The 22,173-nt window shown below is 42.4% G+C and overlaps 1 protein-coding gene across 1 annotated transcript in view; it reads left to right on the forward strand.

The window, feature by feature from the left end:
- STK32A (serine/threonine kinase 32A) overlaps positions 1-22,173 on the forward strand; it is a 106,164-nt gene that overhangs the window by 7,303 nt on the left and 76,688 nt on the right. The window contains exon 3 of the mRNA XM_042447224.1: positions 3,753-3,917. Within this exon, the coding sequence (XP_042303158.1) occupies positions 3,866-3,917 (52 nt within the window). The 5' untranslated portion in view covers positions 3,753-3,865. The remainder of the gene's footprint in view (positions 1-3,752; positions 3,918-22,173) is intronic.

The following is a 22,173-nucleotide window of genomic DNA, read 5'->3' on the forward strand; positions in this document are numbered from 1 at the left end:
GATATGGCAACCCTACTCACACTAGATATCTTAAACATGGAGGGGGAGCTTTTGTAATGTTATATTTGCAAATATATTTGCATTATATTTGTAATGTTATATTTGCAATCTGCATTAAAGGGCCTTTAAAGTTTAAATTTTGAATTAAAATTTGCATTTGGAAAAAATGGAATTGGACTTTTGTGTGTACTATGTGAATGAGCAGCAGTGTTGCAGTGGTTGAGTGTTGGACTAATATTCTTAGAGCCCCCTTCACCCATTGAAACCCACTGGGTCACCCAGCCTATAAGGAAGACAATGGCAAACCTCCTCTGATTAAATCTTACTAAGAAAACCTTATTTTTATCCTATTGTATTTTAGTGTTTTTAAATTATGACTATCCTATATTGCAGTTTTTTCATTGGGATGGGGGTTGGGAAGGGATTAATTTTGAATTTTATTGTATTTTTACTGTTGTAACCCACCCAGATTCCTCATGATTGGGTGTGCTATAAATAAATCATTTATTATTATTATTATTATAATCATCATCATCATCATCATCATCATCATCATTAATATTATTGGCCCACCGTAAATCAGAGTCAACTTGAAGGAAAGTAACAGCACGACCACAGTGGTATCTTTTTTGTTGAATCTTATTACTGTACACCACTGTTCATATTGGATGGTTAAAACCGCTAACCAAGGGGGCTATGAAAGCATTTATTTTAAGAGTTTTCATACGTGGTTTGCTCCAACATGGCTGTCACCAATGTTGGTGGTGTTTAGTTAAATATGAATTTCATTACACCTTGCTAGACAATTATGGACAGTTTGCAAGTTCAAATTTTGTTCTTCCTGCTACCTTTTTAAAAGTCTCTATATTCACATTTTAATTGAATGTTACAACTGGGAATTGTTTATAGGAGATCATTGTTAATAGCCACTACATCACATTCCATGTGTATTTATTTTGTATCAACACCTTTACTCTTCTGTTTCCCCAATAGAGCAGGTTATGGCTGCCAGGCAGAGAGTACATTCAGGCTCTCATGTGAGAATCTGAGCTAGAAGAGGCTAATGATTGTATGACCCAAAGCTTGGAAGTAACTAGTTGCATATTGTACTGGTAACTTGTAGTTATTTTCTTTTCCCCCTCAATAAGAAACATATAGCTGCACCAATTACAGTCAACTGAATGTGGGATAATGTCACTCCTTTTGGATTGTAAACGCACTCTTTTACAAGAGTTATGGGATCCTAGATTCACTAAATAATGTAGGCCTATGGATCTGAACATCATCATTTTCCTTCTTCTGTATGATTTTTAACACCTTTGCCTGATGAAGAAGCCAGTGGAGTTTTGAAAGCTTATATGGTGTATTTTGTGTGCATGCGTGTGTTCTTTAGGAGTCCCAATAAAAGGTATTACTGTTTTGTGGATTTTGTTGCATCAAGCTTTGGTAACCGTAACTAATTGCTTTTAAAAAGTAGCCTTCAGGCTCTGATAACAGCCAGACTTTTCACATCATACAGACATTCAAATTATAGCATTTCACAATCTGAGAAAGAAGAAACAAGTTTGCAGAGTGTACAGGAGGACACTAATCTGTCTTTTACTGGGTCAGAATATTTATCCATCTAGCCCAGTAATATCTCCTCATGCAAGAGACTTTTGGGATCTCAGTTTTTTGGTTTTTTTTACAATAATGTGTTGATGAATCTTAGAATCCCAGAACTCGGAGAAACCAGTTTTTTGGGCAACAGCTCTGAACGGCTTCCAGCCAGTATTGCCATGTTGGCAAGAAAAAACCTTCCCGTTCTTCTTTTAAGCAAGCACTTCATCATTTGCATTCGCATATGCAAGGTCGAGACCATATTAATTATGTTTACACCTAGGTGCTTGAAGTTCTGTTATTGCTTCCAAGTGCAGTAACAGACAATCCTTCACCCAGCAGACTGCAGAAGATGCAATGAATCATACTATTGTAGGGAAAAATATCTAGCTTGATTATACATTGCTTGTGCATAAACATCTCATAAAATAGTTATTGGTTGTTTGGATGATTAAAGGGGGGCAGTTTTGTATAAAATCTGTGTCTCCATATGCATGGATTTGTTGGTTTTTTCCCTCCAGAAACTTCTTCTTATTACTTTCTTTGAATACTTTTTTTCAGATAAAATATTTAATTTCCACCTAGCTGATGTCTAGTTGAAACCAGCAGAAGTGAGATTAAACAGTGGTGGTGCTGGTAGTAATAGTAGCGGTGGGACATTCTCTGTTCCTTATGTTTGGTACCAAGCAGGGTGCAGATTTTCATAAACATTTGGGAGTTATGCCAAGAAGAATCCATTATGTGGTTGTTTTAAAACAGACAGCAAGAAGACAGCCACATGGGTTGAAACATATGAGGAGACAGAGTTCACTTTGCTGAGTGTAGTCTGGAAGAACAAAAAAATGTTTACTTGCAGGAGTAAGAGAAATACATGTTAGCAATGTTTCTGTGGCTTGTTACCCAAAAAAGTTGGGTGGGGGACTGGGGGCCAGTGTCTCCTTAAATGCTGAGAGAATTGCTTAACTCAAGGAGGCTTGTGAGAGGATGGGTAATTTAAGGATCGTTTTCACCTGCATATATGCCAGTACTAACTGTGAGGGACTCTAGGTTTGGTTATTATAAGAACTTTTTTATTTTGAAATATGCAAGAGTGCAATCAAACACACAATGGTAATTCAAACAGCAACACCATAAAGACCAAACAGAAAAAGAGATATTGAATTTGGATTGCTGAGACTTAAGGTTGTGGAGGGGGTAATATTTACCTGTACTGAAGAGGAAACCACAGAAAGCAGGGTGCGACTCAGACAGTGTCTGAGGGTGACACAGTGAGTGGAAGGGCCTCTGTGCACACACAAAGCTTTTGCTGGGGATGATATTTTTATCTGATTTCCTAGCCCCCCAAAGTGCTAGTGCTATTCTGCAATGTGACAAAGACCTAATGGTCTTCCCAGGAAATTAACAATGGGATTCTGGAATGACTTATGTCTTTAACTCTGGAGTAACAAAAACATTGATTGGATTTAGGACAACCTGAAAATGGAGGGGTAGGGATGTTGGTTGGGAACACGGCAGTGGGTAAATAGGAAGTATGGTCTTACTCACCTTTGCCTTTTCCTCCAGTGCAAGAGGATATGAAGAAAGCTTGGAGGGAGGATGGAGTGACCCATTTAGCTTTTATCTTGGTTTCCCCTGAGTGCTTCACATGTCTTCAGATCTACATGTCCTTCCCATGAGGAAGTTTTCTGGTGTTCCAGAGGTCATAGTGACCTTTTAAGAAAATGCTTGACTCCAGATATGAAAATATGGAAACCCCATATAGGGTGAGGGGTGTCGGGTATGCTGACACAGAAGGCTAAATATCTCAAAAAACTGCAAATCCCAAAATTCCATAGCACTGAGCCATAGCAGTTACAGCAGCATTTAATGAGAATGATGATGGTAAGGACATGATTGTGTTTGAAGTCTCCTTTTCAAGTCCCACTGGGGTGGGAATCACGTAGCCCTCCTGATGTTTACTGGACTGCAGGTCCCAGCAGCCCTAACTGCAAACTGTATTAATTCTGCAGTGTAGAAACAGTCTGTGTCCTTAAGTGGCTTTTTTCTTCCTCCTGTTTGTATTATATTAACAGTTATCAAGATGTTATATATTTGTGAGCTTTTCATATCTATTGGCTGCCACTGTGCTGAACTATCTTTCTTTTATTCTCCAGGGTCCAGTGGGACTAGCGGCCACACATCTTTGAAGTGTGAGTGAGATAATAACTTTGCCCAAAGCTGGTTAACAAAGGATGATGTAAGTGCAGAGCTTCCAGCCAAATCCAAAATGGGCGCTAACACCTCCAGCAAGTCACCAGCCTTTAATGAGAATGATGATGGTAAGGACATGATTGTGTTGAAGTCTTCTTTTCAAGTCCCACTAGGGGTGGGAATCATGTAGCTGTCCCAATATTACTTGAATGCAGGTCCCAGCAGCCCTAGGCAGCAGAGCAAATGAGAGTTGCAGTCTTGCAACATTTGGAGAGTGGCATGATTCACATCCCTCAGTGAGTCACTAGAAAGAAGATACATTTATGAAAACCCCTGATGCAGTTCTCATTGAAGATCTGACACCCAGTTGAAGGCCAAACATTGGTCTTGATTTCATCTTATTTATTCAGGATATCATTTCAGCTTCCTTTGTTTTTGTTAATTCTTCATTTGGGAGCTAACTGAATATCTGGGCTGATGTTGTGGGTGGTAATGTGATTTGCAGTCTGATGCTTTTGGGATGTCTGTCTTTGAAGCTTTGGGCTGTGACTAAGCCTGTGGAGAAGCAGGACCACAAGCAGGCAACACTGCTATTGGCAGCAAATGATGTTGCCCTTGGAGGATACTAGTTCTCCCCTTACTTCTTGCAAGAGAACTTTTAATGGGGTGGCCATTCAATTAATCAATTATCTGCGACCTCAGGCTCTGCTTTTGAAGCCACGTAGAATTTAGTTTTTAAAAACACAGCTTTCCTCTCAGGTAGAACAAACTCACAGCTGGAGATGTGTGAAACATAATGTACTGTGTGATGAAAAGGCTTATTGAGTAAGATGCTGGGAGCAGCTTTGTATAGGTCTGTTTCTCTCCTCTCCATGGAATCCTTCTGGCATTACCTCTAGCAGTGTTGCTTCTCGTTCAAATGCTTGGTAGTCCTGGAAGTCTGTGTTCACAGGAACAGAGTCCATGGTGTAATCTCACCTTTCTAGTTTCCTTCCCTGGCATTGTTTCAGTTGTCATAGATTTAAGTGGATTGACTCTTAAGTATTATGAAAAATTATTATCAAGGATTTCTTAATCTAGTTTACTATTTTTACGTGTGTGTGTGTGTGAGAGAGAGAGAGAGAGCGAGAGAGAGAGTCATACCATTATACCACCTCGAAAATACCCAATCTCATCTGATTTCAGAACCCAGGCAGGGTTGGTCCTGGTTATTACTTCGATAGAAATAATCAGGAAATACCAGGAATCTCCAGGAAGAGCAAGTAAAAGCTCCTCCCTGAAATCCTGGAGAATTGAAAATAATGAGCTAGATGTTTGAGTCAGTGTAAGGTAGTGTCCTACGTTTCTAACAGTAAGAGCAGAAAGATTGCTATAGATAGTTGTGCAATTAGAACAGAACTGACTGCAAAATGTCTCAATGCTTCTTAAGGAAAAATGAGGTAGCTGCAGTTATCACATGGCTTTTGCCCCACAACCACCATCCGAGTACAAGTCGACTCCAATACTGGTCCCTGAACTCGCTTCAGCAGCCATTTTTCAAATTTGGAAAGCTCCTGACTTTGAAAAATGGCTGCCGAAACGAGTTCAGGGACCAGTATTGGAGCTGGGCTGTACCTGGATGGTGGTTGTGGGGGCAAAAGCCATGCGATAAAACCAGGGGGCAGCCCTAATTTGGCTTCAAATCGGGTGCGGTAAGTCACTATATTTTGCTGTGCGCTAAGCTCCTTGGATACTGTGCACAATGACCTTGAGGATGCAGTGCTATTTGTTGTTTCACTTCAGACAATAGACTATTTTTGGTTGGCCCTGCAGATGTGGGGTAAATAGCAAAGAGAAACCCTTTTGTGTTTTTCCCCCTGGTACTCAAATTTCAGAATATATTCCAGAGGTGTATTTGCCAGGTGGCCTGCTTTGTTGTTATGCGTGTGGGTGACCTTGGGCAAGTCACACCCTCTCTGCTTCAGGGGAAGGCAATGGCAAGCCTTCTCTAAACAAATCCTGTCAAGATAACCTCATGCTAGCTAGGTTCACCTTAGGAACGTCATAAGTTGGAAATGACTTGAAGGCACACAACAACCAGCAACCAATGTGTGCTTATGTGCCTTCCTGTTGACTGTTGACTTATGGCAATCCCATGAATTTAATTGATCATGTTTTTATTTATATGATTTTTATTGTATAATTTTATATTTGTAGGAGGGAGAGTAGGGGGGATGGGGGAATAAGGGAATGTTTTTGCTATTGCTTTTGTATTGTATTCGATTTTGCTGTTACCTGCTTCGATCCTCAAAAGGGAGAGGCGGGATACAAATAATAATAATAATAATAATAATAATAATAATAGGGTTTTTTAAGGCAATTAATGCCCAAGGGTGGTTTTGCCAGTTCCTTTTTCTGAAATACAGCCTACAGTACCTAGTATTCATATTTGGTCTCCCATCCAACTACTAACCATGGTTGACCCTGCTTAACGTAGGTGCCATTAAAAAGCTTTGAGATCATTCTAGGCTTTTGATGCCATTCAGTGACCATAGTTCTGCACTATAGTTTTGTTTCCTGGGCTTGCGATAGATTTCTGTCTGTTATTTGCTTTCTTTGCTGTATATATTTTAATTATGTTTCCTACATTCTCTTGGATCGCCTATATTTCACTGAAAGATGGGGCGGAAATGTTTCAGATAAATAAATAGCTACCAGCAAAGTCACAACCAAGTCCATTCAGCATTCAGACCCATTACACTAAGCCACTTCGTGAAGCACTTTAAATATATAAAATATAATGGTTGGAGATGAGAAAACTCTTGCAGAGAAGTGTATATGTGTGTGTGTGTGTGTATTTCTTTTTGAGCCAGTCTGACAACTCAGGAAAATTGTGCCTGTTCTTGCCCCCTTAGGAATGATCTGTTCCATTAATTCCTATTTTGGTTGAAGGGGAAATACTGCAGGGGTAAAATTGCCCTCCATCTAACCATGTATTTTGGCCCCTGTCTCCCATTTTACTTGTCAGCATCTTTCCCCTGTCTTCATAGGAATTCCCAGAAATTCTGTGTGCATTGGAAATGTCTGGGGGAATCCTACAGTGCTGAAATGAGAGAGTGAGGGAAGAAGTGTGGTCCCTAGCAGAGGTTAAACTCCCTTTCTTACTTCAGAATTTCACATCAATCTGGTGCAATATAGACTACCATAGCTTCACCCTGTTTGCTTTCATTTTTATGGTGGTAAGCACCAAGGTTCAGCAGAAATTCCCTCATCCTATCAGGAAGGATAGATATGCAACCGGTGGAGCATTGCTGGTGTGTGGTGTGTTAAATCTTCTTCAGTTCCGAGGTTAAAGTTTTACCCCCCGAAGCTTGTAGGCGTGCATTGTTGACATCACTGGTCATGATGAGCTGTAGTATCCCAACAGTGAGAGTCCTCCTTTATTCAGGCCCCATGTAGAGTAACTTTTTAAAATATATGCCAGCAGTTTCTCTTAGCACATTCCTCTACATGCTATCCACTTCTCCAGCATTTCCCTGCCTATTGGCTTCCTTCACTTTGCATGTTTCCTCTATTGCCTCTAACGCTACACAACTGCGTGTGTTTTGGGGGCCTCCAGAAATCCCTTGGAAATGATATATCTGCAGAACATCAATGATCGGCTGTACATTTAATGTGCAGGTCATGCACTGTTTGTGGAACTTTTTCGCTCTCCCCCCTCCCGCCCCCTGCTTGTGCCAAGCAGTAGTTCCTGTACCTTTGAAAAAAGGCTTTTAACGTCTCTCTATTGAGTGATGCTCTTTTTCAGTACAAGGTCTGGCTCTGCTGGACCCCTCTTTGTGCCAGCAGCGAAGAGCAAGCCACTATGCACAACAAAGGCACAGCTGACGCTGCAGTTTTTGTCTCAGTCTAATTTAAAGGGAGCAAAACTTCAGGGAGAGCTCACATGGGACTCACTGAGAGTCTTGAGCACAGCTTTCATAGCCATTCTTGAAGTGTGCTGTGACTGAAAGGTCAGAGCAATGAGCTGTATCTGAGTTGGCACAGCATCCCGTAAAGCAGCACCAAACATTCTTCCATGGGCTGGGCTCCATAGCTTAGGAAGTATTTCTTGACTCTTATTGGTGCTCAAGAGTACAACAGGCTTCCTTGGAAGGTGGTGCACTCTCCTTTTGGGGGAGTGATCTTTAAACAGAAGTTGGATGGCCATCTCTCAGGAGTGCTTTAGTTGTATATTCCTGCATGGAAGAAGGCTGGATTGAATTGGAGTGGAAAAAAGTGGAAGTCTTTAATGTTGTTGTGTGTGCCTTCAAATCGTTTCTGACTTATGGCGACTCTAAGGTGAACCTGGCATGGGCTTTTCTTGGCAAGAGTTGTTCAGAGGAGGTTTGCCATTGCCTTCCCCTAAGCCGAGAGCACGTGACTTGCCCAAGGTCACCCAGTGGGTGGCTGAGTGGGGAACTGAACCATGGTCTCCAGAGTCATAGTCCACCGTTCATACCACTACATCATGCTGGCTGTCACTATGGAAGGCTAGGGGACCACATCAGCTCTTCCACAAAATTGTCCCCCAAAATCTTAAGGGGGGACTATGGGGGCATTTCCACCATATTTGAGATTTCCAGAAAGGCCTCTTGGCTGCAAAACATGATGGGAATGGCCTCCACATCCCCTAAAGGGCATTATGGAGCAAAACAATTTTTTGAATTTTTGTGCAAAAAATATTTATTTTCCACCTCGGGGAGGGGGGCACAAAAATGGCCATGGGGCAGGGACATAGCCAAGGGGGGAGGTCCGTAGGGACCGGACTCCCCCTTCCCTTAGATACAGTGAGTGGTGTGCGCTGCTGCGCTGCCGTGCACAAACCCCATTATAATGGTGGCACTTAGTCTGGACCCCCCCTTCCCAAAATCTTGGCTACATCCCTGATGGGAACTACATGCAGTTCGCATATGACACTTTGCCAACCTCGGGACTAGATGTCCCCTTGTGGTCCCTTCCAGATCTATTATTATTCTTTGTTCTTTCCCAGAGTTTGCTCCTGTACTGGATAACTGGCCTATGTTTAGGCCAAAAGTTTGTTTTTCAAATGTCATTTACTAGCCTCATGCAGGTATGTCCTCATGAATCTAATCTGTGCTGAATTTCATTACAATTTATCTACCCCAGCAACAGTTTGTACCTTAAATACTAAGCCAGACTATCTATATGGCACAGTATCGTCAATTCTGTCTAACAGAGGTTCCCCATGCTTTCAGGCAGGATTCTTTTCTATCTCTGCATGGAGATCCCTGGTATGCCTTGGTTAACCTGGCCCTACCATGCTTAAAAGATTGTCTGGGATGTGTGACATAAAAAAAAAAATGCTGTGTGTTACGGTCACCATAAGTCAGAAACAACTTGAAGGCACAGAACAACAAACATAAAGAACTGCAGATTTCCACAGTAACATAGGGTCTGAACAGATCACTTTGCTTCGGATTAGTCTGGAGGTATACTGAATAGAACTGGGCCCAAGACAGAGCCCTGTGGGACCCCACTGGTCACTTCTCTCCAGGATGAAAAGGAGCCATTGTTGAGCACCCTTTGGGTTCGGCCAGTCAACCAATTACAAATCCATTGAACAGTTGCATTGTCTACCACACATTTTACAAGGTTGTTTTTGCAAGAATGTAATGGGGAACCTTGTCAAAGACCTTACTGAAATCAAAACATACTATCTATTGAAATCAAGCTATACAATGTCATCAGTTGGAAAATACTTTAAGGCACAAAACTATAACAGTCTGAGGAGGGATGTGGGGGAATAGGATATTTCTCTTTAAAGAAAATTGGTCCAAGCAAGCTTGATCCTGTGGGCCTTTCTCTGTAGAAGCTACTAGAAGTGATATTATTTCATTTTTCTAAAAGGTAATTGTGTGTGCACACATTCACAGACTGTATATTTGAAGCAAATAAATGTATTTATCTTGTATGGATCATAACAATGAGGTTCGTCTCTATCCAAATGGATTTTTCCACAGTTCTTGTGCCAGTGAGTTTGTTTCCATGCTGTCCTGACTGAAGTTTTAATAAAAGTTGCCATATTAGTCTAAAAGTATCCCTTCTTTTTGACATGTTTCCAAGTCTCACTTGATCAGTTAATTTTTCTGGCAGTGGTCTGCGTTATCTTCTATGCCATCCTTCTGTCAAAAAATTAGCCTCATTTTCCCACCATTCAGCATTATCAAGACTTGCAATCAATAATAATAAAAAAGTAATTATGCCTCTACACATAATACCTTGATTAGGTTCCACAAAAGTATTTAACAGCAGTAGTTCCAGATTTAGATTGACAGATCAATCCATAATGTTAGCTATTTCAGTTTGAATTTCCCACCAAAATTTATTTGCAATTTGGGTACACTTACCAGATTGCTAAATAAGAACCATAATAGCTAATACTTCTTTAATATAAGGCTTAATAACTATTTGTAATATGGCATAATTTTATCAGCATTAAGTACTGTCTAAATTGATTTGATGATGTTTTCTGCCAAAGGGAAACCCAAATTCTTTCTGGGCTTGGATGGCTAAGATCATTTTCCAAAATATTCCTGCAATCTTGTATAGAATATGATGGGGCTGACAACTTCACCTAATATATTGTGATAATGAGGCTTTTGCCTTGCTGTTGTAATTAATAATCCATTTCCAAAAGTGGTGAGGCTTCTATTGTTGCACTACCACCTTATTAAAAATAAAACAATAATTTGGTGCTCCTAAACCTGTACTCCTGGGACAGCAGGCAGTTTATTCTTGGTTGGTTGACCTGAAAGCTGCATGTCTTTCAACATTTCATGGATGAAAACCAGGACCTATGTAGTCAAGCAATATCAGACTGTGATCAAGATGGCAAAATTATTAATGAGGAAAAGCAGATAATCTAGGCGAGGCTGCAGCCATTTGCTTTTGGCTGAACCTGCCGGGAAGGGCAGAATTACTATCCCTCCTCTTTTCTCTTCTCTCCCTGCTGAATTAAGGGAGTACAAACTACTTCATACTTTGAACCCATTTTGTAGCACATGAAGTGATCTGAAGAAAAAAAATGGAAAGTGGGAGGAGGAGAAGAAACTGGAACATTTTTAAAGCAGCTGAAAATATGGGATGACAGAAGTTCAATCAGGATTGTCCCTACCACACAGGGACAGTTGGAAGGTATGCATGTCTATTTATAAAAATCAATGGCGGGGTACAGACCGCCGCTTTGCGGCAGTCTGCCGCCACCGCCGGTAGGTCCATGGGGGAGCCGGAGCCTTCAGACGGCGCGGCTCCCGCGCGGACCGAAAAAGAAGCTCCAAAATGGAGCTTCTTTTTGAGTCGCGTTTGTGACATAGCAAGGCGCCAGGGGCGCACTCGCTACGTCATAAAGGCTGCGACACGTACGGACGCTCAGCGTCCGATACGTAAAGATGGCGGCGCCCATATGAACAGGGCGCCGCCATCTTGTACGTATTCAATACGTACTAGGGTTAGGGGGGTGCGGAAGCACCGCCCCTTCCTAACCCTAGTATGTATTGTATACGTACTATTTGGCGGTCTGTATCCCGCCAATGAATCTCTATAGTCACTTCCCTACCAACAAAGTAAAATAGTTTGTCACTTGGTAAAACATAAGATATGCTATAGCAGGTATAAATAATAATAAAAAATAATCAGTGTAACCAAGATTTTATACCATTTCCCCCATACAGTATGTCTAAAATAGCCCTGAGAATTGGATTTCCAATCTTTATAAGCTCTTTAAATGACATTGGCTCAAAAGATAAGGATCCACAGAGGCTTCTGTTTCAGCTCAGCTACTGTCCATGATTTTTCTTGACCCTTGAGTACTATGGGTAACAGGTGCCTGAGAAAAAGAGTTATGAAAATTTTGCACATCTGTTATTCCCAATTCTCCTTGTGCAGTTATCACATTTTCACAGACTCACCTCATGATTGGCAAATGTTGGGTTGGCACTGGTCTCCGTTCAGGGGTGCTGATGTAGTACATTTCCTACATTAGTGGGGAATGGACCTAGATTGTAATTGAGGTTCCTGCCAGTTCTACATTTCTATGGCTCTAATTTCATTGTGGTCTTAACTGTGGTGATACTTTTCCAATAAGGAATTGTGGTTTGCTTCACATGTATCAAATGGTCTGTGCTTGTACAACTATGTTTGCCTTGCATGTCATAAGTGGTGAATGCCAAGGACATATCCTACAGCGCAGCCTGTGGCAGCAGGCAGTAACTCCCTCTCTCATATTTCCAAAATAAAATGCACGTGTTTATATTTGTAGGGCTATTTTACTAGCTGGAATCATGTTGGCTAGTCTCAGTTAAAGTAATCCTATTGAATCACTTGTTGAAATATGAGTCAGTTTAACACCTATGAATTCTTGGTTTGGTGCAATGGGTGGGAAGACTCTAAGGAAGGGGCCTTACTTACTATCTGAGTTCAGAAAGAGAACTGGAGCTGGAGTGGAGCTGCTATTCCAGGGCTAAAGAGTAGGCCTTTTCTGCACTGAATATGGTAGTGGGATTTTCACTTATGTATTTAGGATGGATCTTTTTTCAAAATTTGGGGCTTTAAAGTTGTAACCAGATATTTCATTACTAAAAAGGTGCCTATACTGGACATCACTGCAGGACTTTACTGCCTGTGCTGCTCATATCAGCAAGTGAACCGTAAAGCAACTATGAGATACTACTTTGGTAGTGTCTTGCTTTGCTGAGAGATGTATGGGATGAATAAGGACAGCAAGGCTGGTGAAATGAAGAGAATCACACATTAGAGAACCTGAAAAACATTGTTCCTTTCAAAATTGCAGCAATTTGTTCCAGGAGTGTATTCCCCCCAACCAATTTCTCAAATTATCCTGTTCCTGTTTTGTAATAATCATTACAGCCACTCGCTACTCAATGTACCTTGGACCAAATTTCCCTCATTTGAGAATGAATCCTCAGTGCCTCTGCAAGTTCTTTCTCCCTGGCGTGCAGCTGCTGGCTCAAATCCTTTGATGATTAGGTTGATTGTGTACTTAGAAGATTTGTGGTGATGTCCTCTGAATGTCATAATTTCCATTACGGCATGCCATGGTGCTGGACCCTGTGATAAATGCTGAGTAAGTGCATGGGCAACAATTACCTTCGTATTTGGCAAGAATGGCTACTGGCCTGATTTCAAAATTAATAATGCTATTGTTTGGGGATTTTTTTTTTGTGTGTGTTTGTGTAGGCATTAAAGTAATTGAAAAACATGATGGGACAATGCCACCCTGAAATTTTCCTGGAGACTACAAATTATATTCCTGTGCACGCAAGCATTTTGTATTGGCATCAGTCATAAATACTCTCTGAGGCTGTCTCAGCAGGATTGCTAGCTGTTCTTATTTCCCCCACTACTTTTTCTAGATTGAGGGACTCATGGAGGAAATTTTATAGGTGTCTAGTATACTCTGTGTATCATGTTACTGTGGATTTAAAAGGCTTTTGTGTATGCAAACACTGGAGATCAATAGCTGAGAACACTCAGTTGCTGAAAGTATGGGTTAGAGACTGTCAACTTTTTAAATGTTCATAGTGGCCTGAGTGATCCCTTATGATATATGAACATGCGGGCTGAGCACCCATAATCCAGAGATCCAAAAATCTCAATAAAGTTTTTCCCCTGGCAGCCAGCTGGTCCCCCTTCCAAGGCTGGGGCCATGGTGCTCCTGTGCATTCATCTCTCAGACCCTCAGTCTCTCCTGCTTTTGTCTCATATACAACACAAGTAGTGAATGAGTGAGATGTGAGGATTTGTGAAACAGAGGGAGGCATGAATTCACACTGGGATTCCTGCCATTTCACAGATGCTCAGTCTCTCTCCAGACTCACATTTCTTGTGTCTCTGTCCAGCCTCACCTCTTTCTCCAGCATCACAAGTATGTACTATGGTCCTTGTACTGTGTATTCTGTATGTGCAAATACAGGCAGGGCTGGCTCTATCATATAGGCCACCTAGGCAGCCGCCTGGGGCGCAAAATTGGGGGGGCGGCGGCATTGCAAGGAGGCCAGAGACTTGCCAATGTGGTGACTTTCACACAAAAATGGGGACTTTTCAGAGCTTTGTGTGTGATTTTGGTGCCTGGCTCTATTTCAGTGTGTTTTTGGTGACTTTTGCCCATTTCAGCTCCAGCCCTGACTCTGAGAGCGAGGCTGGCTCCAGAGAGAGCAACCAACCCTTGGGAGTGTCACACACTCACAGTTTTCAGCCAATCAGAGAGAGGACTGGAGAGTGGTCGCTGCCCCCGCCCTCAGGAAACTCTCTCTCTCTCTCAGCCCCCGACTCCCTCTTAAGCCTAGTTTTCCTCAGATGCATGGGGATTGTAGTTCATTGTGGCACCAGAGCTCTTTCTCACAAAACTACACTTCCCAGGGTTCCCTAGCACTGAGCCAGGGCAGTTAAAGCAGTCTCAAACTGATTTATTTCTGCAGTGTGTCTTGGACCCAACTCAGGCTGCATCTTCACTCCAGACTCCAGAGACAATCCAGTTTCATACCGTTTTTACTGCCATGGCCCAGTGCTATGAAATCCTGGGAATTGTAGTTTGTTGTCACACCAGAGTTTGCTGAGAGAGAAGGTTAAATGTCTCCGAAAACTAGAATTCCCAGGATTCCCTAGCACTGAGCCAGGGCAATTAAAAGGGTGTCAAACTGGATTTATTTCTGCAGTGTGGTTGCAGCCGAAGACGTTTCTATTTGGCACAAAGCTTCCTGGACCCCTTCATGTCAAAATAAACATCTTAAAAGTATTAGAAGGACTGAAAGAGTCTTTGGTTGGTTTTAATGGTAATTTTGAGAGTTGAAATAAGTTCCAATTATTTTTATTCAATTAGGGCTACGTTTTATTCCCATATTAACATGACGGGGACTTTTAGAGGATTTTGGTGAGATACGGGGGGATTTGGTGAGCTTTGGGCCAACGTTTGGGGAATTATCTTCAAGGCTTGTTGGCAACACTGAGACTAGCCAGGAGAAGCCCCAGAAGCCCCGCCCCTTCCCTCAAGAGGCGCCAGTCGCGGGGCGCCAGGTTTAACTTTTGCAGCAGCAGCAGCAGCAGCAGCAGGAGGAGGAGGAGGAGAGAGGCTGGGAAAGGGCTTGAAGGTGCCCAAAAACGATAACAAGAAGACACAGCCTCCTCCTCTGGCCCTGGAAGGCGGGGGGGGGGGCGCTGGGGAGGAGGGGAGCCCAGGCAAAATGGCGCCTGCCTCCCTCCCTCCCTCCATGTAGCCAAGGGAGCCTGGAGAGCCCAGCCAAGAAGGGCAGGCAGTCGGGGCTGCTGGCAGGCCAGGTGGGTCCTCCTTTCCCAGGACGCCTCCTCCTCCTCCATCCCAGCCTTACCTCCAGGAGCAATTCCCAAATGGATGTCCAGGACACACTGCAGAAATAAATCCACTTTAAGACCCCCTTTAACTGCCCTGGCTCAATGCTGGGGAATCCTGGGAACTGTAGTTTTGGGAGACGTTGAGCCTTCTCTGTCAGAGGGAGCTCTGGGGCTACAAGAAACTATAGTTCCCAGGAACTACAATTCTGGGGATGCTAGTTTGTTCTCAACATTATTTTTGCAGTTCTTGTTGTTGTTGTTTCTTTATAGGAACCAGGGCAGTTAAAGTGGTCTCCAACTGGATTATTTCTGCAGTGTGTTTTGGACCTAAAAAGCGTGTGTGTGTGTGTATATATATATACACACACACACACACACACATACACCGAGTCCTAGCAGCAAAGATTTCAGACTCCTATAGCACATAAAGCCAAGGTCCAAAACACACTGCAGAAACAATCCAGTTTGAGACTGCTTTAACTCAGTGCTAGGGAGTTCTGGGATTTTTAGTTTATTGTGGCACCAGAAGTTTCTGACAGAGAAGGCTCAATGTCTCACAGAACTACAGTTCCCAGAATTCCCCAGCACTGAGCCAGGGCAGTTAAAGTGGTCTCAAATGGGTTACTTTCTGCTGTGCACTTTGGACTTTGGCTGCCTTCTCATATTGTGGTTGTTGCTCTTGTGTGTCTCCAAGTCATTTCCAACTTGTGGCGCCCTAATCCTGGGGTTTTCTTGGCAAGATTTCTTCAGAGGGGTTTGCCCTTGCCATCCTCTGGGGCTGAGAGAGTGTGACTTGACCAAAGTCACCCAGTGGGTTTGCATGGCTCAGTCTCAAGCATTTTGGATAAAGTCTACTCAACCTGTACTATTATTAAAGGAACAATCTGTTCCTTTTCTAAGTTGTATCTTGAAGTGTGTGGCCAATTTATTTGGTAAGAAAACGTTCACCTCAGCAACAGAGACTGGTACTCCCAGGCCATTCAAATGTTAAAAATTAAGACACTGGCATTTTAAAAGAAAGCCATTATATATGCGAGGGGCAAAATGTCGTGAGGAATCTACCATATCAAGCAGCCATCATCTGGAGAAAAGAGTGATACTCTTTCAAAAACATTTCATATATAAGCGACTACTTCATGCCTCTTGTGTGCTGTGATCCATACAGCATCAGTATTGAAGATGAATCTCCTCTTTAGATGCCATTAATCTTTACAGGACAGGTCTTTCTTTCCTTGAAAAGTGCTAGCTTTTCATGCCATGAAACTGGCTTTAGGGTTCTTCAAGGAATCATAAAACAGACCCAGGTTAGCAGCTCTGCTGATAAACAGTGCTTTTATGATGCCTGTAAGCACACTCTTCTTGGTCAGAAAAAGAGGATGTTTGCTCTTCCTCTATAAATAGGCTTCCACAATTTGCAATGGTTAAGTATTGAGTAGTGACACAGAATTCAGAGCTCAGAACAGATCCTTTGAGGCTTCTTGCTTTCCATCCTAGAATTCTATCCTTTCACTTATCAACAACCAGTTTTCCCTAAGCAGTTTGCACAGTGCTGTTCATAGTGTGATCCTTTCAGCTTTTCTAGCTCTTTAGCTGCCAGTAACTCTGTTTTTGGTTTTTCAGATTTTTCTTGCAACTTATGCCTACAGATGAGTGTCTGTTCCCAGCAGGTCACCTGTCTGGGTGTGACTGCCAGCCTGCATATGTGAATGCAAGCTTTATGTTCTTGTCTCATCCTGATGCTTGCAAGGCACCTTGGCTTTGATCTTGTAGAGGAGGACTCATAATGTATAATTAATGTGAATGACAAGGAAAATACCATTGGTACAAGGCTGCTCTTAACAGGTACCACAACAAAGCCAGGTTTGATATGTGCAGATGCTCGCTAATGAATAAGACTTCATTGGACTTTGGCTCTGTATCCTTTTCTGCCACACAACTTGAAATGTCTAGTGTGACCCATATTTGTAAGTCCACCATTCCTCCTATACAGTTAGGGTGTCTAAAGGAGCACTCTGAGAGAGTGTGTTTTTGAATCACTCCCACCCTATTGAACTTGAAGACACCGTTCTGACTTATGTGTAACTGGGATCCCAATGTGCTCAACAAATTTTAGGCAAGGCGTCTTGTCTCAAGAGTGATAGTTGTGTGCTCTTGGGACCTTCCCTTTTGTTATTGACCCTAAATATGAGAGCGAGGCATCCCTTGAGCTGTGGGGTGATTTAGACTCTGAACTACTGGACCTTTAACAGCATACTCTGGGGAGTGTAGGTCTCACTATAGGCCACAATCAGTCCTTCTAGGCACAAAGTTTTGTGCTGCAGTCTGTTACTTAGGAAATGTAGGATTAACTCATTTTGTTTGTTTGTTGCTAACTGTCCTCAAGTCGATTTCAACCCATGGTGACCCTGTAGATGAAACATCTCCATGACTCCCTGTACTCCACTGCCCTGCTTAGTTCTTGCAAACTCATACCCATAACCTCCTTAATACTGTTGGCCTTCCTTATCCACGGATGTTTTATCTACAAATTCAAGTATCCGTGGCTTGAAAATATTAAAAAAAAGTATAAATTCCAAATAATAAATTTTGATTTCGCTATTTTATCTATGGGACACAATTTTACTATACCATTGTATTTAATGGGACTTGAGCATCCACAGATTTTGGTATCCATTGGGGGGGGGTGTCCTGGAACCAAACCCCAGCACATAACAAGGGCCCAGTGCAGAGTCCATCTATCTAGTATGTGGCCTTCTTCTCTTTCTGCTTCCCTCCACCTTTCCTAGCATTATTGTTTTTTCCAATGAATTGTGTCTTCTTATGATGTGTCCAAAGTATGACAGCCTCAGTTTTGTCATCTTCCAGGGAGATTTCTGGCTTGATCTGCCCTAGGACCCATTTGTTTGTCTTTTTGGCTGTCCACGGGATCATCAGCATTCTTTTTCAGCAGCATATCTCAAATGAACTGAATTCATTTTGCGTACATCCTATTGCTGGCACTCTGATTCTGCTACACTATGGCCAGTAGGTGAAAGGTGTATTATTTCATGTAATAATCGTTCCTTGTATCCTTTTCCAGTCAGGGAAGCAGCAGCACAGAAAGTTGCACAATGAATGGCACATTCTCTGTCAGCATCTTCACTGCAACACTGATTTTCTGAGTCCCTTTCCTTCTTTTCGCTCTTAGCTTAACTAACAAATCAGATTGCAGTAGTACAGTACATAGAAAGGGATAGAGAGGGGAGAGAAAGATCATAGTGAAAGATTGCTTTCATTCAAATGTATTCTTGGATATATCAGGTCCCCCCTCTCCTGTTCCTTGGTATGGCAGGTGATTATCAGTGAGCATTTATCACATATGTCAGTGCTGATGTATAGTCAACAGTGTGAATGAATCCATTATTCATGTTGTTTAGACCAGCGGACTGAACATATACCTCTTCAAGAGAAGATGAAAACTAACCATGGAATATGTTTCAGACAAAGTCCAGAATATAATGAACTCTCTTGATAACTCTCTCTGAACCTGACCATCTCTAGAAATATGATTTTATTTCCAACAAATTTTAACAGGCAGTTTTTGAGAAATGGTACCTTGTCTTTGTTGTATGAGATGCAGGGGAGAGTTGGACTAGAACTGAGGACCCTGGGTTTAGATACTTGTTTAGCTTGTGTTACACTAAAGGGATGCTGGGGAGCCCCACCAGCTGTGTCAGTGTCTCCTTGAAATCTTGAGGAAATAATAGCTCAAAAGGAGGCCTGCAAGAGGAGGGTTCCTTCAGGGATCTTTTCACCTGTGCATACCCGTACTAACTGCAGAGAGACCAGTTTCAGTGAATAGAAGGGTTTTTATTTAGAAATATGCAAGGGGAAATGCAAATATAAAAAACCAATGCAACCTTAAGAACCATACAAGACTAACAGAAAGTTGTGGAAGGCTGAGTTGTGAGGAATCAGGATTTAAAGGGAGTTATAATGCCCAGTCCTGAAGAGGGAGTCCATGGAAAATGGAGAGAGACTCAGACAGAGTCACTGACGGTGACACAGAGAGAGTGAGCAGGATCATCTGTGCATACACATGGTTGTAGCTGGGGTGGATATTTATGTCCTATTCCATATGCTCGAGGTGCTTGATGTTGCCACATGGTATTACAGTACAAATACTTTGATGGTTTTCCAATGGAATTGACAAAAGGGATCTGGAATGGCTGATAGCTTTAATTCTTGAGTAATAAAACACTGATTGGAGTGAAGACAATCCCTGGATAGTCAGGCAGGAAGGGTGAATAGTGACACAGATGAGGCGGAAGGTATGGTCTTTGATTGCTTTTGCAATGGGACTCAATTTGTCTCAATGGTGAGAGGAAATGTGAAGAACCGGTGGGGGGGTGGGGGTGGGATCAAGTGGTCAGCAAACCCATTTAGCATTTATTTTAGTTTTATCTAGATGTCCCACATGTCCTTAGATCAGCACTACTCCTTCCTAGTTCTCACACATTATTGGGACCTCTGAAAACATTCCTGATGCTAGATATCAATTATGAACTCCCTTATCTAGAGAAAGGGGTGTAGGGTATGCTAATACTTGATCTGTAATTTGGGCACTCTGACATTTCTGAGTGTAACCTTCTTCACAGGGCTGGTAAAATATAGCAAGGGTTCTAATTCTGCATCCTGCAAGTTGCAGGCTGCCCTATGTCAATGGTGTACTTTTGTTTCGTGTCACCTGGTACAGTGGGGATGGGGTGAAAAGCAGAAGGGGCAGGGCCCACAAACAGTAAGGGACAGGGTTTCTGTGAGGAAGGATGGGGCACGCACACCTGCATGCACCCTCACCCCATTCCTGTTTGCTTTGGCCTGGCTTTCCTTCAGGAGAAAGCTAAGCCAGAGCAAGGAGCCAGCTGGAGCATGCTGGTGCCCCATGCGGCCATTTTTGCAGCTATGTGACTATTTCCAGCCAGCTCCTTACTTCGGCTTGGCTTTTCCCTGAGGAAAAGCCAGGCCAAAGCAAGTAGGATCAAGGTGCAGGGATCCAGCCGACTGGAAACAGCAACTGTGGAAATGGCTGCCCCAGCCAGAGGCCCTTCCCCAAGGCCTGTGGAAAGTCGTGCGAGCTGGGTAAGCGCTGCACAAACAGCCTCTCACTGATGCCCGAGCTGGGAGAACCCTGCAGGGGGCAGGGGCCCACAGGGTGTCACCCCTTCATCTGTGGTGTCACCCCCCTCTGAGGTGACACCCCCCACACCCCCAGGTGACACTACTGTGACTGTTTCTACATTTGTTGAGGTTCAAAAAGTGGAGGATGGTGCCTCCAGAAGCCTTCAGGGTGAGCAGTTGTCCTATGAAACAAGGTCCTTCTTTCAAAAGCTTTTTCTGAATTGCCAATCACTTCAGGTTTCATCAGAAGGGGCTGTTTGGGGATGTATTGTTTTAAACTAAGTGAAATGCAAATTGAATGGAAGTGAACAATTTCTGCTCAACTCTAGATGAACACTGGATAAACAAATGCATGTTTCTAAATATTTCCATAGAGACCCAGCTACCATTAATATGGAAAACCATCCACAGGATGGAGAGCTCTAGTAGACCGCTGTTGATGGCATTTTACATTTTAGAAGAGCAGACACATCTGCTTGATCAAGAGTCCTTGCAAACGTTAATTGGATGTTCCTAGCCATAGAAAATAGTAATGTTACACTCCATTCACATTGTCAGTTTTCAGAGTGTTAAAAACAACAAAGGTGTATTCTTGCCCCCCTCCCCCAGTTGTGAATATAGCTGTGACACATACACCTTTTCCATTTCTGGCAAAGGCAATTTATAGGAAAATCTTATTCTAATTACTTGCCAAAAGCAATTTATCTCACTATTGACAAGTCAGTCTCTTTCCCCTGGTTTAAATATTTTTGTTTTCTCTTTAATTGAACTTGGAAATAATTAGTGTGAAAATACATCTGAAGAGGCAATTACTTAATTCCTGGAGTCAATTAAAGTCCAGTTCTGCAAAATATTGAACACCTCCAGGCTGCTGCTGCTTTTCTCTCATTGCCAGGTGCCTGCCTGGCCTTTGGGAATAGGCACACATCTGAGGAAGGAGTATGGATTGTCTGTGAGAGGTCAGTTCTGAATTCTCAGATCTAGGAGCATGCAGATGCTGTCGTGAGCAAGTTGAAAATGGTCTGTAAGTGGGACCATAATCCATAGAATAAGGTGTGATGGGGGAGTCTAGGAACAAGTAGGCAGATTGGGACAGTTTGGTAATGACTAGGCAACAGTTGACAGTGGAACAACAGCTACAGCAGTATGATTTAACCAGGTCTAGTCTAGGGCTCTTTCACATTACAGATTGAGTCTCCCTTCTCAGGAATTCCAAAATCCAAAACTCTTGTCATGGGTGGCTGAGATAGTGACACCTTTGCTTTCTGATGGTTCAGTGTAAACAAATATTTCATGCACAAAATTGTTTAAAAGTATGTATAAAATTATTTTCAGGCTATGTGTATAAGGTGTGTATGAAACATAAATGAATTTCATGTTTAGACTTGAGTCCCATCTCCAAGATGCAAGTATTCAAAAATCTGAAAAAATCTGAAATCCAAAGCAAGTTTGGTCCCAAACATTTAGATAAGGGACCGTCAATCTGTGCACACGTACAGTGTTATGATTCCACTTTGACTTCCATAACTGCGTCCTATGGAATCCTGTGATTTGTAGTTTGGTCAGCGGCACCATTGCTTTCTGACTGAGATTTCTAAATCTCTCTTTCTAAAGGGCTCTAGAATGAGAAATTATCTTGACTCACATGGTTATGGGACATCTGACTTTATTAGGGGTCTTGAACCAAGGACTCACAAAGTGTATGTGTCTTGTTCTCTTGTGACACTGTGATTTGCCAAAGGAGAAATCTCTTACTTACTCACCAACATTTCACACAAGAAAACTGGGACATGTGTTTGGCCAAGCAACCTCAGTGTGAGTTCAAGTTGGCTGAAGCTTCCAGGGATCACTTACTTGTGG

This window comes from Sceloporus undulatus, chromosome 2, assembly GCF_019175285.1.
Source record: "Sceloporus undulatus isolate JIND9_A2432 ecotype Alabama chromosome 2, SceUnd_v1.1, whole genome shotgun sequence".
Taxonomy (NCBI): Eukaryota; Metazoa; Chordata; class Lepidosauria; order Squamata; family Phrynosomatidae; genus Sceloporus; species Sceloporus undulatus.